At 35.1% G+C, this 17,659-nt stretch overlaps 1 protein-coding gene across 1 annotated transcript in view; it reads left to right on the plus strand.

The window, feature by feature from the left end:
* Positions 1–17,659, plus strand: part of LOC132558938 (ubiquitin carboxyl-terminal hydrolase 34-like) — a 46,832-nt gene that overhangs the window by 4,468 nt on the left and 24,705 nt on the right. Inside the window, 28 exon segments of the mRNA XM_060223558.1 lie at positions 1,994–2,143; positions 2,309–2,376; positions 2,863–3,055; positions 3,319–3,377; positions 3,797–3,875; positions 4,069–4,161; positions 4,695–4,820; positions 5,158–5,293; positions 5,555–5,629; positions 5,961–6,755; positions 7,005–7,113; positions 7,799–8,029; positions 9,028–9,163; positions 9,492–9,709; positions 10,059–10,157; positions 10,359–10,441; positions 11,952–12,106; positions 12,339–12,455; positions 12,992–13,177; positions 13,586–13,789; positions 14,214–14,465; positions 14,654–14,842; positions 15,229–15,357; positions 15,729–15,851; positions 16,087–16,173; positions 16,677–16,763; positions 17,076–17,249; positions 17,467–17,587. Coding sequence (XP_060079541.1) covers positions 1,994–2,143; positions 2,309–2,376; positions 2,863–3,055; positions 3,319–3,377; positions 3,797–3,875; positions 4,069–4,161; positions 4,695–4,820; positions 5,158–5,293; positions 5,555–5,629; positions 5,961–6,755; positions 7,005–7,113; positions 7,799–8,029; positions 9,028–9,163; positions 9,492–9,709; positions 10,059–10,157; positions 10,359–10,441; positions 11,952–12,106; positions 12,339–12,455; positions 12,992–13,177; positions 13,586–13,789; positions 14,214–14,465; positions 14,654–14,842; positions 15,229–15,357; positions 15,729–15,851; positions 16,087–16,173; positions 16,677–16,763; positions 17,076–17,249; positions 17,467–17,587 — 4,474 coding nt within the window.

The raw sequence follows: 17,659 nt of genomic DNA on the forward strand, positions 1-17,659 counted from the left end.
ATAGAGATTTTAATAGCAACATGGACATATGTTCAGTGTTGTTAGACATGCTAAAAGATTTTAATAGCAACATGGACATATGTTCAGTATTGTTAGACATGCTAGAGAAATTTTAATAGCAACATGGGCATATGTTCAGTGTTGTTAGACATGATAGAGAAATTTAAATATCAACATGGACATATGTTCAGTGTTGTTAGACATGCTAGAGAAATTTTAATAGCAACATGGACATATGTTCAGTGTTGTTAGACATGCTAAAAGATTTTAATAGCAACATGGACATATGTTCAGTATTGTTAGACATGCTAGAGAGCTTATGTTATTCATGTATTCCAAAAACATATAGATAGCTAGTTGATGAGAACAAATTATTTAGTGTGAATTTATATTTCTTTCATATTTATTTGGGTATGATCAGTAAAAATCATTCTGTTTTGATTAGATTAATTTTGACATTGTTAGTCTTTTACTCATTTCCTTTGTAATATGATTGGTATTTAGCTACAGAAGATACAGATACACCTACTTATGTATGTAGTACAAGACTGTAGGAAATTATCAAATTTTATCCTGTAACTGGCACTGCCAGTATCAGAATACACCTGCCACATTGATTTTTGCTGTATTCGGCAGTGACGAAAAATAACTGTACTTTAACATGTGCAGTAATTGGACAGAATTACTCTATGAATTTACTGAAATATTATGTTTAGAGATACAAATAGTTGTTGAAATAAGCAAATTTACATGTTGTAATAAACAAGTTGATTTATGAAAATTCATACATTCACCGTTATATCTGATGATTTTTTTAATTATTTTTTCTGCAAGGAGCAATTATTTTGGTTGTCAGTCATCAGGCAAAATTCAGTGTAGCATCAGTGTTGCAGGATGAAGAGAATACATGGTGAAAGTCTTAAAATATAAGCTGTATTTTGGCTGGGGACAGAAAGACAATAATGGCTCAACAGAGGCTAGCTACTTTCGTTTTTCTTCTAACCCTGCTGAAATACAAATTATATTTCAAGACACTCAGCAAGTATTCTTTATATTGTAATATATACCAGGAATAATATGTTACATATTTGAATAGATGTCTTTTTTAAGTATTCAATTATTTCCTTTTCTTTTTGTATGGTGTGGAAATTAAGTAACATTTATTTAATGGAAGTAATGTGAAGGTACTTATACGAAATTAGTACAAAACTCTTTTCATTTTGAATGTGTGACATTTTCAATTTACAATATATGTGAATTGAAACTAATTTAACTTAAAAATCTGAATTGTTTTAGGTACTTAGAAATTTTGGAGTAATTGCTATATAAATAATGGGAATTTGAAATATTTCAATATATCAACTTACAAAAGATGGAATTCATGAATTGAACAACTTCTGCAGCAAATGAATTACTGTTTTAGTAAAATGGTCTCATGAAGACTATATCAGATTAATTATTTCATTACCAGCATTTTTACAACAATAACATCGACATTTAATCTGTATTTGGTACAATGCTGTCCATTTAGAATAGGTCCAATTGCCTGTGCCATGTTGTTAGAGAAAATATCTGATTCTTTAGGATTGTCTTATATTTTACTCGGCATGAACATTTCCAATAATTTGCCAGCATGACCATTAATATGCACCAACAGCATGAAAATCTATACAAGAAATGACTGAATGGAATTGTTTCACCTGTAACACTAACTATGGTCACCAACTCTTGGTATGAATATTGTCTTTCCTGTAATCAGTATGGAAATTTGAGGTTGACACCACAGCTTTTTCTGGTTTAACTAGATATGTTTATTGAAATGTATATTGCATGTGTATATTTTGAAATTGAAATTTTGATATGCTGTTTGCAGAAAAATTGTTTTGAATTCTAGACTGAAGAGATATTCTAAATGTCCTGTCGCTGGTGTAGAAGTGAGGTATATGTTGGCTTACATGAAATTTCACAGAAGGATTTGTGTTTGTCATTGCAGGATCCTGAGGTTCCTTTGTTCCTGCTTCAGAATGTGTGCTATTTCTGTGATAGTAATGGGATCGGTGCTCTGCGTCAGTGTTTTGAGAAGGGAACTCCAGACACACTGCCTTTTACATTTGCTCATATACTCATCACCCTTATCGCAAATGTAAGTTATATTAAACATAGTGTTATGTTCTGGAACAAAAGTTGGGAAAACAGATCTGTTGAGAAATAATAATCTTTCACTTGCGTATCTCATTTGATATTATTAACGATTTCAATTTAGTTCCTTGTGTTTAATTTAAATGCAATTTTTTTTTGTTCTTTGCAGTTACGCTTATGGATGAATATTCCAACTGTGATGCAATATATAATACCCCTTAGAACGGCTGTAATTAGGTAATTATTTTTCCAGTTGATTTGCTTGTACGTTTGCTGTTTGCACTGTGAAATTGTACAAAAATAATTCTCTTTCCTGGATATACATACATATTACATACATTCACTGAACCCTATATAAAATTAGAATATTGATTCAGATAGGGTCTCAATTTTAGAAAGTTAATTGTCAATTACATCAAAGATTTTGGGTTCAAATTTTCATTATCATGTTTGCTGATGGCTTGAATGTATTTTCCTATGGTTGAAATGGTGATTTCATTCAATAGTGTCGATTTGCTAAATTTTATACCCACTATTAGATCAGCTGATTTTACCTAATGGAAATAAATGAGCATTGCCTCTTTTTTTTTTAAGATTTTCACCATGTTGCTACTTAAATGGAAAGGTTCCTCAGTCCTAGGTACAGTTAAACTTGTACAAATGTGGACATGATTTATTGAAGGTTGAAACATTGCACTATATAAGGTGAAATTAACTTTGTAGGTATATGTGTAAGCTATCTGACAAAGATTTGCGGATGGCAGGAAATCGTAACATGACAGACCTAATGTGGGCAGCAGTCAAAGAGCCTTTGGAGGCCCACTTCACCTTTGACAAGGAAGGGCTGGACCTAGCCTTCAAATACTTTACCTGCTCTACACTTACCATCAGGTTGGCTGGGATAGCCCAGATCAATGTAAGTTCTGCTTGATTTCAATATCATATTGGCCAGTTAAGTGTTGTCGGTGACCGTTGAAATCAGACAAGCCTGTATGTTTATGCATCACTTAAAATATTTCAAAGATACAAAGAAAGCGTAAGAGCATGATTTGAAACTTCATAAAGTTGCTGATCATTAAATGTCTTGGTCAGCAACACTTTCTCCCTGGAAATACAACTATTGATTGAATTAACCCATGAAAAATTCCTATCTTCTAATGTAAACAATCTTTGTTTTAGAATCAAATTAACCTGTACAATGAGAGTTGTAATAACGAGACCCTGTTGGATGCAGACAGGTATGTAGTGAGAGATGCTGTAATTTAAACCTGATTGTATTCATGCATGTTTACCCTGTCTAGTCTGTAAGAAGTCCAGGTGACCCAACCTTGACTCAAAGTAGGAGATGTGTTTATCACAAGATAATGGATACAGACAGATAATAATTGATATAACTTTCACTTTATGTCACCATCAAAATTTTCTCAGTACAGTTAGACATAGAAACAAATGAACAACTTAGATGTGAAATCTATCATTTGTTTTGAACAGAATAATAGTGGTTAATTTGGTATGACATGTCAGATTGTATATGTAGAATTCAGATAGAAGCAATTTTGACCTGTACTAGAAATAGTGAATGATTTTGTCAGAATTTTTGTTTCACGTTTATAATTTAACTTGTGTCAGTAACAGGACATTGTTTTGTTTTTGATAGAGTTGGACATCATTTGTCTCAGTGGCTATTGGATAACAAGATCATAGAACATATATTTGGACCAAATCTACATGTAGAGGTAACACATTTATCAAAATATCTGTAATAGTATACAAGATAAACAAATTTGACTGGAATGGCATGATTTTGATTTATACAAATTATCGGTTTCTGGTTAATATTCATCATTTTGTAATTTCTGTCGAACATTTTCAAATTAAAAACATATGTGCCTATTCACACCAAGGTTTAGTAATCTTTTTATATTTCAGCTTATAAAACAGAGCCAGTTGATCTTGAACTTATTAGCAATGGAAGGCAAGATCACCAGTGAACACATTGACTGTGTCTGGGCTTCTAGTCAGGTAGGGTATATAAAATCTGACTATGTTTTGGCTTCTAGTCAGGTATGATATATAAAATCTATGTTTGGGCTTCTAGTCTGGTTGGGTATATAGAGTCTGACTGTATTTGGGCTTCTAATTATGGAGGTCATATAGACAGACTGTATTAGGGTTTCTAGTGAAGGAGGTTGCAGAGACTGTATTTGGGCTTCTAATCAGGGAAGTTATATAGACACTGACTGTATTTGGGCTTCTAGTTAGTCAGGCTATATAAACACTGTGTTTTGGCTTTTAGTCAGGTTAGGTTACAGAAACACTGACTGAATTTGGGCTTATAATCTAGTAGGGTATATAGACTTCTTTCTATCCATTCCTGTAGAGGGAGGTCTTCAAACTGCATATGGAAGTTACTTTCTCAGCCACTTCCAACATTGTAAATTACGTGGTGTCATGCACTTAATTATTTAGAGTGTCAACTATAAGACATTTTTCATCATTGCTTCATCATAATAATGAAAAACTGTACCATATGCTGATCTAATTGTGTATTTCAGTTAAAGCACTGTAGTAAACAAGTGTATGACATTCTGATTCCACTGATTAAGAATCTAGATGTACATCCAGTCCAGCATTTACTCAGACTTGTGTCGGCCCTGGAACCCACTTCACACACAGAATCTGTAAGGCACTTTAATCAATTGAATTTTATATATATATTTATATATATATATGTAGTTTGTCTACTTAGTGTTTTTAAAGAAGGTTGTACTTAACAATAGTTAACGTCTGTCTTTTTACCATGAAAACTGATGTATAAACAAAAACATTAATTTGAATCAAAATGGATAAGAGTTTCATCACAATAAGACTGTATCACTGATTTGTTAGTACTAAGGTTAGTAGTAAGACCTATGTAGCTTAGCCAAAATGAAATGTTGATTATATGAATTCCTGTTAACAGTGTGATAACTGTAGATATTATATATTGTTTGAATATGATTGCTGTGACATTTTCAGACTTTATACCTTGCCTCTGCCCTAATCAAATGTATTTGGAACACATGTGTGGCGTCCCAGACATCGGTGGCACAACACCATGCCCATGCACAAGCCCAGTATACTGCTCTGCAGCAGGACGAGGAAATGCATGAAGGTACACTTTGAAAGATACAGCTTATAGTGTTTCAGTTATCTTATCTTGTCATAATATCATCAGCAGAATTATCCATGCAAGTGAATCAACCTTGTGGGAGGAAAGATGTGAAAGTATGTATTTAAAGCCAATATGTTTGATACGAAAAGGAAGAAAAGAATAATTATCTTATGACTCATATGAATAAGGAAGCTCTAGTTTTAAGCACTGTATGCTTGAATAGAGTCAAAACTTTCAGTTTGTTTATGTTGACAGGTGTAGGGAAAGCTGGGAAACATGAGATGAGTAGTAGTGAAAGCATTCAGATGTCTGAGGATGGAGAGAGTGAAAAGTGTTGTAATAAGGTAAGATACATATCGTGATATTGCTCACATTAGAAAGTTATACATGTGTGCCCAGAAATTGTATTTGTCATTAAAAAATATTTATACTTTAACGCTGAAGTGAGAACTGCAACCGTTGGTCAGTAGAAATATTGTAAGCATACTCTTTTAATGATGTAAAGATAATATTGTTTACTGGCTAGTGTTAAGATAAGTTGATGATTTTTTATTTCAGATTTGTTAATTATTTTTCATAAGATATTCATGCATGATAAAAGTAATTGATTGACTCGCTCTTCTACTCCCTGGACACTTTCAGGCAAAATTACAAGCCCAGAAAAGAGGAAGTCCTGCCAAAAAGCAGCCTAGGGCTAAAGATCATGGCCAGAAGGTTAAGGACAATCAGCATGAAAAACACATGGAAGATGTGGACTCTGAAGGTTTACATGGTCACAGCGCTGACAGTGAGCTTGAACATAGTGGTGAGTCTGATGACCACAGGCATGTTCGTCGTCATCCAATTCGCCATCCACGACGTGATAGTGATGGAAGTGACAGTGAGATTGATGGGAGCGAGTCTAGTGAGGATGAAGAGTTGGAGGAGGGAGAAGTGGCTGATAGTAGGCATCGTCAACAATTACTACAAGCCCACCGCCGTGCTGTAGCCAAGTACCACTGCAACCATCACCATGCACACCACCATGACACATCCGAGGAAGAGGAAGAAGAAGAGGAGGAGGACGACTCAGAATATCTTGAGGACTCTGAAGATGAAGAACTTCTGAAGGAAGCAAAGCTGGTTCACATGAAGCATGCATGTCAGGACAGCGAAGGAAGTTCTGATTTTGAGGATGAAGCTAGAATGGTCCATGAGGGAAAAATGTCATACCAGATGGCCCAGAGGATTCTAAGAAAGCACCAACAGCAGCAAAGGATACTACACCAGGCACATCAGCTAGCTCTGCAAAGTCAACAGAAGGTGAGGCGGAGAGGTGAACGCCCCAAAGGTCATAGTCAGAGAAAGGTCAAGTCCAGTGAAGATCAACCAGAAGCTAGTGAAGAAGACAAGGGAGAAGACAAGGATGCTAGTCAGGAGCATACCAAGCAAGAGGACCTTGCCAACACCTCTCTGGTAGGTAGTCATCAATAGTCCAGTGAAAAGTATTTGGAAATGCCTCAATATGGCAGCAAATATTAGTGTTAAAGAACTATGAATGAAGTCTTTGTGAATTTTACTTTGTGAAATCATACCATTTTGTATGAAAGAAGAAATAAAAAATGAGTATAGACAATGAAAACAATTGTTACTGTTTGACAGGAGTCCATTGAGTCAGATGTGGCTATGCATGGTGGTAGTCAGGACAGTGGCCTGGAGCAGGCTGAGGAAGGCCACTCCCCTGGAGGTCTCACCCCTGGCCAGGAGACGGAGATATTTGACTGTTCCTCGTTCATACAGCAAGTGGGAGTGCAGCGTCAGAGGCAGAGGCACATACAAGGGTAAATCTTTTGCTCTCATTGAGTTTCTTTAAACAGAGCTAATTGGGAAGTTAATAGAAAAGTTTGGAAATGGAAAAGATTATTATGAGAATTTCTAGGATACAGTAATGTCATGTTTAATTTGGTAGTAGTTCAGAGTATGTTCCAGTGCTGCTCAAATGAATTGGCAAACCTGGTTAATTCTTCTTGAACTGAATAAATATCAAGTTGGTATACAAACTCTTTTTGTCTCTATGGTTTGATGAAAGAGGTGACACCAAACTCACTACTGATGTGGTGGAAAAGGTTTGTGTGGCCTAGACTTCAGTCTGACTTTTCTCCTCACCCAGAACCAGACTTTGATGGCACTGACATTAATCTGCTTACACCTTTGAGACATTAATCAGCAGATCATTTATTTTTTCAAAACCACAAATTTTGTTACAATGTTCTTTTCTGCTACTTCCTTGCTATCCTCATTCAATTTATTATTTATTGTTATTCATTATATAGTACAATAACTTTGTCAAAATAGTCTCTTGTATCCAAAATATCATCTTTTGGAAACTGTGTTTATATTAAAATTGTTTTATATGCGATGTTGTAAAGCAGATTTTTAGGACAGATCATTTCCTACAGATGGAGGTCGAAACTCATTTACAATGTAATAACCCTGTATTGTATATTTAATGATGTTGCCTTTCAGTCGAGAGTACATAGAGAACATCATGAGTCCTGATGATGGTGAGGGCAGCTGTCATAGTTCACATATCAGTACCAAATCAGAGAAGAACATGGCTGACTTTGAGGGTGAGGACTTCATCAGTGATGAGGAGCTAGCTCAGATTGATGCCAGCCGCTCTTTCAATCCACATCAGATGCAGCAACACCTGTCCAGTCTTGCTTCCATGTACCACACACACATGCCACATGGTTAGTAGTAGTAACTCTCAAGACACCTGTAGGTTTTTTAGGTCACCTGAGACAAAGTCTTATGGTGACCTATTCTAATACCCTTCATCTGGTATTGTGCATCTGTATACAATTTAACACATTCAACTTCTTCTCAAAAACCCCTGGCCCTATTTCAACGAAATTTTGCAGAAACCTACCCTGGCTTAAGATGAACCAAAGTTGTGAATTATACAGTCCCCATCCCCCAGGGGTCTGAGGGGCAGGGCCAAAAGAGGTCAAAGCGACTTCAATTTCAAAAATCTTCTTCTCAAGACCCAGATATTTTAGAATCATATACTCTTCGTGAATGGAAGCATCTTACAGTGCTTAACGAAAATTATGAATTTCATGGCCCTAGGGTTTCGCGTTTACCTGTGGGGAGGGGGGTAAAGTTTACTATAGTTTATAAAGGAAAACTAGATTTTTGAGCATAATTTGTTTAATTTCCATTGGAAATATTTCAAACTTGGTTAGAATTATAATTGAGGTTGATCGCCTGATGGTATGCCCATTTTGATCCTGACTAACCCCATGAGCTGATGGGCCAAAAGGGGTCAAATTGATACAGATTTAAAAAATCTTCTTCTCAACACTCAGATATGTTATAATTAAATGCTCTTTAAGGATGGAAGTATATTAAGGTGCTTTGAGTCTCACTTTACTTCCTGGGGAGGATTTTTTTTTAAAATTTACTTGATAAGATTTATCAGTACAGGATGACAGTTTTGATGGTATGCATGTATTGACGCTGGCTTAATATATTAAGGGTCAGAATTTCTGATTCATGACAACAGATAACTATCCTTTAACCTTTATCTTCAATATTGCTTATTTCAGGTGACCCATCAAGGCAGCTAGGCCCCTTGTTTAGAGGACACTATTTCCTTAGTTCCTTTTGTTCAGTTTACTTTAATATTAATCAGTTTTAATCATTAGTAATTGTAAGTAAGATGTATAAATCAGTGCTTATTGGTCTGTAAGTATTTGTTTGTTTGTTGTAGTGATCCACCATCGCCCTCAGCAAATGTTCCCTTGTCACCCATCAGACTTCCCATTTGATGACGTGTGTGGTAAAGGAAACACACTGCTGTGGGATCTAGTCCAGGAGGAAACAGCTGTAAGTGAACTTCTCCATTACAAAATTGGAACCATATGTTTAAAACATGTCTTATTTCAGTAGACCATAAGCAGAAGTAAGATGTGTTTTGTCATTTAGACCTTATTTGATTATTCTAAATGAATAGAAACAAACACATGATCTATTTAATGTTTAAGAAATTCAACCACATAATTTGGGTTTGTATGGATTCTTCCTATGAGGGAGACACTCTTTATAATGATTTACTGTTTACCTACTGACTTTGAGTTTGTAAATGTTAAATCAGGTTTATCATGGATTGTACTTACAGCAAAGTTCCAATTGTGTGATTGGTTTGAATTTTCAGCATATGTTACCAGAGGGACTAGCCATGGAAGCAGAGAAAGCACTATGTACTTTGGTGTGCTATTCTACAGATAGAAAAATCAAGATGAAGTTTATTGAAGCTTGTATAGAAAACCTGTCTCAGAATAAATCAGTAGTGGTATCCCTTCGACTCCTACAAAAGATCTTCAGTTCCTTCCAACCTTACAGGAGTGGGGCAGACACACACCATGTCACCATGTGAGTCTATTTAGATCAGGACACAAACTTTTAGACTTTTTATACCTCAGTAACCAGAATGAAATTACAGTTAAATCTTAATCTATATTCAAGGCCTTGACCCTCATAATCTCTTGAGAAGATGTTGTGATTGGTAGGAGTGTAAAGATTAATGAACGTTATACTAATAAATGTCTGCTGGAGGTCATCAGATTGCTTATTTCATTATAAAGCCACAAACCATGTACTATAGGTAGTAATGTTCTGTTAGTAAGGAACAATATTGCATCATATTGAATTGAAATATAAAAGCAAGATATTTGACAGTTTCAATATGTATTAATGTTTTCTTTTTTCTCTCCAAATGAAGGTGGGCTGAAAAGGAGCTACACATGATGAGTCATTTCTTTATCAATCTAGTGTACTACACTGAGGCAATACAGGCAGGCAATGCCACTATCACGGCAATGTAAGTTAGCTAATGCAGCTATTGTTCTGATAAAAGTGATGATTTTACTCCTTACTGATAACAATGTCACATAATCTAGATGTTAGTAGATAGAGTTCCGACTCTGTTTACTCAGAATATCAAAAAGAGTATCTTAAACATTTCATTGGTGTAATGTGATAGTGGTAATTCTTAATTACTAAATGTTTGCTCTTTTTACAGGTACAGTCACAAAGAACAGGTACAAGTACGACTGGACTTCCTCACCTGTGTTTTCTCTGCTATGGGTTCTCCCGATGGTTTTAGTAAGTTTTTAAAATGATAGATTTTAATTCACTGTTATTCTTTAAACATCAAATATGTAATTTATTTGATATTTCAAAATTTGTCGAACTTCAAACTTTTGTATAATTATTTAGAAAAAAAGTTTACTTGATCTATCTTTTATGTATTGACATATGTACAGTTTCCATTATCAAAATTATCTGAAATTTGAAACTCAAAATAATCTTTTAGCTTAGAAATGTGATATTATGTACTCCCAAATGCTGTTCTGATACAGTATTTCTTCACATTTGATCTGTGATCACTTGGTTGTATCTGTCCTGTGATGAAACCATCCTTGCGCACAAAGTATTACTATCTGGTGGTCCCCCTCCAGTCTGTAATGTGACGATCTTAAGGGACACTCGACTGTGGTCAAGTGGACTATTGTTGAGTCACTGAGGACAGTACCTATTGCCATGAAGAAAGCAAAATTTGATAAGAAGTTACTACCAGATTCAATATTCTGAAGAAATCTACATGTGATCAAACTTTTATGAAATAATTTTTTTTACTTCAAATTTGTTGCCATATTGTCGGGCACATTCTTGGATCAGGCTAAAAGGATATAATTTAATTGCAGATTTCTACAAATAGATATTGCGAGATTTGAGTCTAAAAGATATGTAACTTTTTGAAAACATTTGAGTCCTTTCTTATTAGTAAAAACAAAAAATCTTTGTCATCAAAGAAAAATCATAAAAGAGGATCCATATAGAAAATTGCAGGAATTTCTTTGTCTTATAAAAAAATATTAAGTCATACAATAGAATGCCTGGTAAGGATCAAGTGCTGATGCTTCTGTCTGTGAAGCCATCATCTGATTTCTTGGCCATGTCCTGTGATGAAACCATCCTTGCGCACACAGTTATTACTCTCTGGTGGTTTGACCCTCCAGTTTGTAATGTGACGATCCAAAGGGACGCTCAGTCATGGTCAAGTGGACTAGAACTGGGTCACTGAGGACATGGTCAAGTTTTCAAATAGTTAATTCTGATTTTCTGATGAATATTAAAGTGGTGTTGACTTTATGAATGAGAAAGTGTTTGATTGAATATGGCTTACTTTTTATGCTCTCTCCTTTCTCTAATCACTTTGTTTTCCAATAGATCTTTCTCTTTTATTTGATTTTGTATTTATATCCATTTCTCCATCAATAATTATTTTGTATGTAAAGATTTAGAGTGAAGTTCTCGTCAGGTTGATAAGTAAATGGAAAGGGAAGGAAAAAAGGGAGTAGGTGGAGTGAAGTTGCCTCTGACATTTTTTGGGCTGTAATTTCTATGGACCAAATTCTAAAAGAGGTTAGAGTTAGACTCTGAATAAATAGGTTTTCATCAAAACTGGAACATAGGTATTATATATACATGTACATTGATCAGTTTATAATTTGTGAAATTATTTATTATCAGTGAATATATCAATTGAAGTATGAAATAATTTTTAAAGAAAATTTCAGCTTGCAATCAGACTTACGTTTTTATTGCTTAGGACTGAATTTGGAACAAGTTGACACACTGTGGCGCTGTATAGCTTTGGACACTGAATGTTCTGATGAGTGTCTTAAGTGGTTTCTCAATCAGGCTAAAAGTAAAGACCACCACGCCATGGGCCTGGAAACATTCAAACACATCTTTCTGGAAAAGGTATGCCCTTTGAAGATTCAAGACATAACAAAATCAATGAAGGAAAACAGAGGAAATCATGTGACTTATAAGTTTGTGATCTTTGATATTGTATATTATGTAATGTTAATGTGGGATCTGATTTTACCTTTTGTAATTGTCATTAAGAATTTAAATACCTAGTAAATTAAAATTTTTAAATTTAGATTAGTGAAGTGATGAATAAAAACATGATGTATACCTATTTCCACAGATGCCTCAACTGAAGCCAGAATCCATGAGCATGATTGGCCTAAACTTGTTTCAACAGTTATCACATCTGACGAGGATTGCTAATGCATCATTGGATAAATCCCTGACAGAGGATCAGGTAAAAGTTCATTCCAGTGATATGTTATAGTCTGGTTGATGTATTCAAGAATTGATTCACTTACAAGTGGAATTCTGTGCTTTTATTTGGAGTTTTTTGTGGAATGAATAAAGCAAATTGTGTGATCTTAACTATTTCAGTAAAACATCATTCCAACAGGAAGAGTGCAAAGTTGGTGAAAATTCAGTATACTGTTTAATAAAATTCCGTCTGTCTGTGGTACCTGTTTCAAAAAATATATATATTACTGGAATAGCTCTAAATTGATATAAAGGAGGGTCAAAAGTACATCTATGTTATTCACAAATAATGGAAAATGCTGTCGTAAGGTTTATTTCAACTTTTTATCCCTTAAAGCACTTGTTTGTGTGCAAATGAAAAGTGGAATTAAGCAGTCTTAAATTATACCAAAATCAAAGTTGTAGACATGAAGGTTTTACTTTGAACATTCCAGACAAGATATATTTATAAAATCTCATCAATAAGATAAGGAATTCTATTACTGTATACAGTACCTTATTGTGAATTTGTCTCAGGTCTGTGGTATGGATCAGCTGTGGAATATTGCCTTGAAGGCTACAAACACAGATGTCAGCATCACAGCCATACAGATCCTCAACAGTTACTACATCAACTACGGCAATGGTCAGCTGGAGAAAGAGGAGGAATTTGTACAACGATGTATGGATAGTCTTGTTCAGGCTCTGTCAGATCTCAACCAGGTAAATCCTATAACTGATAGGGTCTGAAATCTACCAGGTAAATCCTACAACTGATAGGGTCTGTTATCTACCAGGTAAATCCTACAACTGATAGGGTCTGTTATCCTGATGTCATATCACGACCAGTTAAATCCAACAACTGATAGGGTCTGTTATCCTAATGTCAGATCTCGACCAGGTAAATCCTTTAGACTGATCATAAGGTATCTTGTCAAGGCTCTTTCTGATCTCAACCAGGTAAGTCCGTTAGACTGATAATAAGGGATCTTGTCTAAATAAAGGATCTGTTATGTAGGAATTCAAAAGTTTCCAAATTGAACTCTCAAATTTGATTTCTATGCCACATTATGTTATAAATATTCTTACTTGATATGTAAATTTCACCTTAATGTTTTTTCCAATTCACAGAATCCTGATACCAATTTACTAGTCATTCAAAGAGGTTTGGTGCTATTGAAAAACCACTTGGAAGCGTTCAGGAAACGGTATGCCTACCACTTGCGTAACTGGCAGATAGACGGGAAGGGAATCCGTAGTCATCAGCGATCCATCCACGACAAACAATCATCTATGATGAGAGTGATTCTACAGCCAGCAGGCATGACAGACAAGGTCAGTTAATGAATTCTCTAGTAAAATGTTAATGCTTATGCTTAACCATTGGCCTGAGAAATTTGGCATTCATGTTGTTTGTCTTCACTGAAATTTTTGTCAGATTTAGTTTTTTTAGTTATGTATTTCAGCTTTTAAATCAATGATATGGAAGTAAATTTTTGAATTTAAAAAAAAAAGAAAAAATTGAAGTCATTTTATATTTATGTCCACTTTGTTAAAATGGCTATGGGAGCTTCATTATTACCAATATGCAAATGCACAAATTGAAATTTTTTGTAATTAATTCCAATATGAATTAATGTTGAAAGAAATTTTATAGACACCAAAGTCAACACTATTTAGAGCTGTTTTATTGTCATTAGATCTACCCGACCTATCTGAGATTACTGCCTATTACATGTATTCAAACAACTTCTTACAGACCCAATTAGAGATGTCCTCAACAGACCTGGTGGCAGAGTTGCGTGCAGAGGTGACTCGTTGGTGGGAGGGGCTACACAAACAACAGCTAGCTCGACATCAGGCAGAAGGTGCCCACAGCAGCACTATGTTGTCACCAATCCTTGGTGCCATGCTCGGAGACGGTCCCATTCGCATGATCACCCTTGGACAAGACCTCACAGTGGACATGGATGAGAAGTCCCTAGGTGACATGCAGTTCAAAGACATGCAGGTATTGTGGTTTATCCATTCATTTTGTGTTAAAGCTATGACTTCAGAATCAATCTTGGCATATAATATTTAAATCTCCAAATCACTTAACCTCCTGTTTCTTGAAGGCATCAAATGAGAATAGATGTTTAAAGTAAAGATAGAGATTGAGGGATTTATTGTATATAACACAACTCTTCTGTGTTACAGCTTGTGTTTGTATCAGTGGGGGCCAGTAGACCCCAGCGTAAGATGGACGGCAGTATCCCATCATCATGTTTACCTGCACCCTCCCACAGCAAGCTGCCAGTGATGTTAATGATACAGGAGCCACACTTCAGCAAGCTCTTTACCCTACTAGAGAGGCTTGGCAAGCTTGACTTCACCTCTACAGAGATGGTAATTATCAGACATACTATTGAAGAACTGAAAAACTCATTGAGTGTGTGGATTAGAAAAGGATAAAAATACCTCAAATTATTCATTCTTGTATAATTGTCAAATCATTAATTTTCTGTGGTGATTTATTTTCATTGATTTTGTGTGTACTGTTAATCCTTGAATTATATGTCCACAAACTGTTGAAATAAATATCAGTCGATTCATTGAGCGATACACACACAAAATCAAGTGTCCTCAAAAAAGAATTGTTTTGAAAAACCATGAAAATTAAGCCCCACAAAACTAGATGATTTTACAGTATATTTACAATAAATCACAGCTTGTGCTGTGTAGAGTTCAAGCAGTAAATCACAGTGCAGTATTTAATTGTTGGTGTGTTGTAGGAGAGTCAGGAACGGTGGGGCCTACAGACCAAGGCTCGGGTGTTATCAAGGAAAGTGTGGGAACTTCTCATGTTACTGCCTACCAACCAAAGTATGCTGGAGGGCTTTAACAGTATTGTCTCGGAGGAGGTAAATCCACTGTTACTAACAATAAATTGTAACATATTCAGGGGTACTTGTTAGGCTTCTCCAAATAGCACACAAACTTATATCTTGGATTCATGGGAGAAATTCATTTAATGAAATCTGATATATATCATTGTATTTAAGTTAAGAGTAAGCAGTGTTTTAAGTGTTTTACAACTAACATTTGTAGTCCACTTATTTTGATTGAGAACAATCCAAACTTTTACTGTATTTGCTTATTGTTAGGAGTTAATAGTTGTTATCTTATAGCTTGAGTTTCGCTTTCCTTTAGTATAAAGAAGCCAATTCTTTTTCTCACTTCTGACTAAATGACATCAAGTGTCATGTAGTGTTTATTTATGTATTGTTGACAGAGTGCAGAGAAGGCAGACCACTGGGACACATTACTGGCACCCAATGCTCCTCACAAACTCATGTACTCGCTACAGATTGTAGAAGCTCTCTCTCGTACACCACGCCATCGCAGGAAGTTCTCTGTAGGTTTACAAAACAGTACCTTGCTAATCTAAAACCTGTTGAACCATGTTATTTATGCTAAAAACCCTTTTTTGTTATTTTTAATAAAAAAAAACCATTTTGATAATTGAATCAAAAAGGTAAATAGTATTATTTTATCCAGTGGTTTACATTAGGATTACTAAAATATGTAATAAATGAAAACTAAAGAAATTCAAACTGGTTTTCTAGTTTTTGTTTGATTTGATTCAATAGATGAGGTCAGGTGCTGGAGACTCGAGAGCTATGAGCACAGATTCTGAGATGGACACTGATAGTAGCGAAGAGATCTGGAGCCAGAAGGTAGTCTTCATCACATGAATTCTGTATTTGAGCAGAGATGAAATGCTTGTTTTTCAGTTTCAATTCAATAACTTTGGTTAGACATCATGTTAATATTAAGATATTTCATTTAACTTAGTTTCCCTGGCTATGTCGCATTTAGTTCTGTTTTGTTGAAATGGTACCATAGGTGTATCTGTGTTACATGCATCATCTTGTCTGACAACATAATAGCAGAAAGCAGATCATTTTTGCGGCGGTGATATTTTCACTATTTTGTGGTAAATTAACATGATCAAGTAAATTTAATCTGTGAAATAATAACATGTTTGTATAAAATGTCATTTTACATCCAGATTGCGAAACCGAAGTTCTATAAAATTAGGATTTGATTGCTTTAAAAGGACAACCGCGAAAATTGTGTCCATTGAAAATTACCAGCTATATGTTATCAGTTTTTTCAGAATCACAAAAGAACTTGTACTTCTGACAAAAATTCATGTTTTCTTTATTCTTCTTTTTAGTTTATAACAAAGGGAGGTTTAAAACACTTGCTGAACATTTTCAAGTCAGGTGTTCTACAAGCTAGAGAAGAAGAGGCATGGAGTCAAGTATGTAACAAACAGTTTTTTATTGTTTTATGTTACAATACAGGAAACTGTAACCTTACTCTTACTTGTGGGGATGGCTTTAAATATCTCACATCATATGTAGAGTCACAGAGATGACAAAGCTTGAAAAATAAGAAGTGGAATATGTGAAGCATTTAAGATACATTGCCTTAAGTTTGTTATTGTATGTACCATAAACACCCTCAGTGTTTTTGATAGGGTAATCACAGACTTCTGGGTACTTAGTTGGTAAAAGTATCTAATCTTAAGTTGTAAAAATAACCATGTGAAAACTTATTTGTTTTGTTTCAGTGGAACCAGGAATGTCTGGCCTATCTGCTGAGACTGATCAGCCAGTTCTCTGTGGAATTGTCAGATGCAGAAGCTGGTCATGATGATGTGTTTGAGTCTTATGAAAGTCCCAGGAAAAAGATGAAGCGTCATAAAGGTGGCAGCGAGAAAATCATTATACCTAGACTGAATCAGGTACGATAAGAAAAAATGGAGCGATAAAGACTGAACTATTGTGTGATTTTCACGTTTAATATTCATTTAACAGTTTAATACGGATAACTGTGATCATGGACATAAAAACAGGAAATATTTCTTCTTTAAAAATCTTAAGTGTTGAATTCTCATTTAGTTGCTGGAGTGAAGTTGTGAGATGATTGATATTGTGAATGTATAAAACCTTTCATTACAGTCCACATTGTCCATGCTGAACATCGAGTCTATCCTGAAGATCCTCATGCAGATTCTGTATGATGCAGCCTTCCCTAGTGACACCAACCCGGTCAACACCGGGACGTGGGGCAGGGCTGAAGGTATGTATCATACCTGATGTACTTAATGTAATAGTGCCATTAGTTTTGTATGCAAATGTTTATATTAAAGAT

The sequence above is a fragment of the Ylistrum balloti genome, unplaced genomic scaffold, assembly GCF_031769215.1.
Source record: "Ylistrum balloti isolate Yb309-2 unplaced genomic scaffold, AGI_CSIRO_Ybal_v1 Utg370840, whole genome shotgun sequence".
In the NCBI taxonomy this organism is placed as follows: Eukaryota; Metazoa; Mollusca; class Bivalvia; order Pectinida; family Pectinidae; genus Ylistrum; species Ylistrum balloti.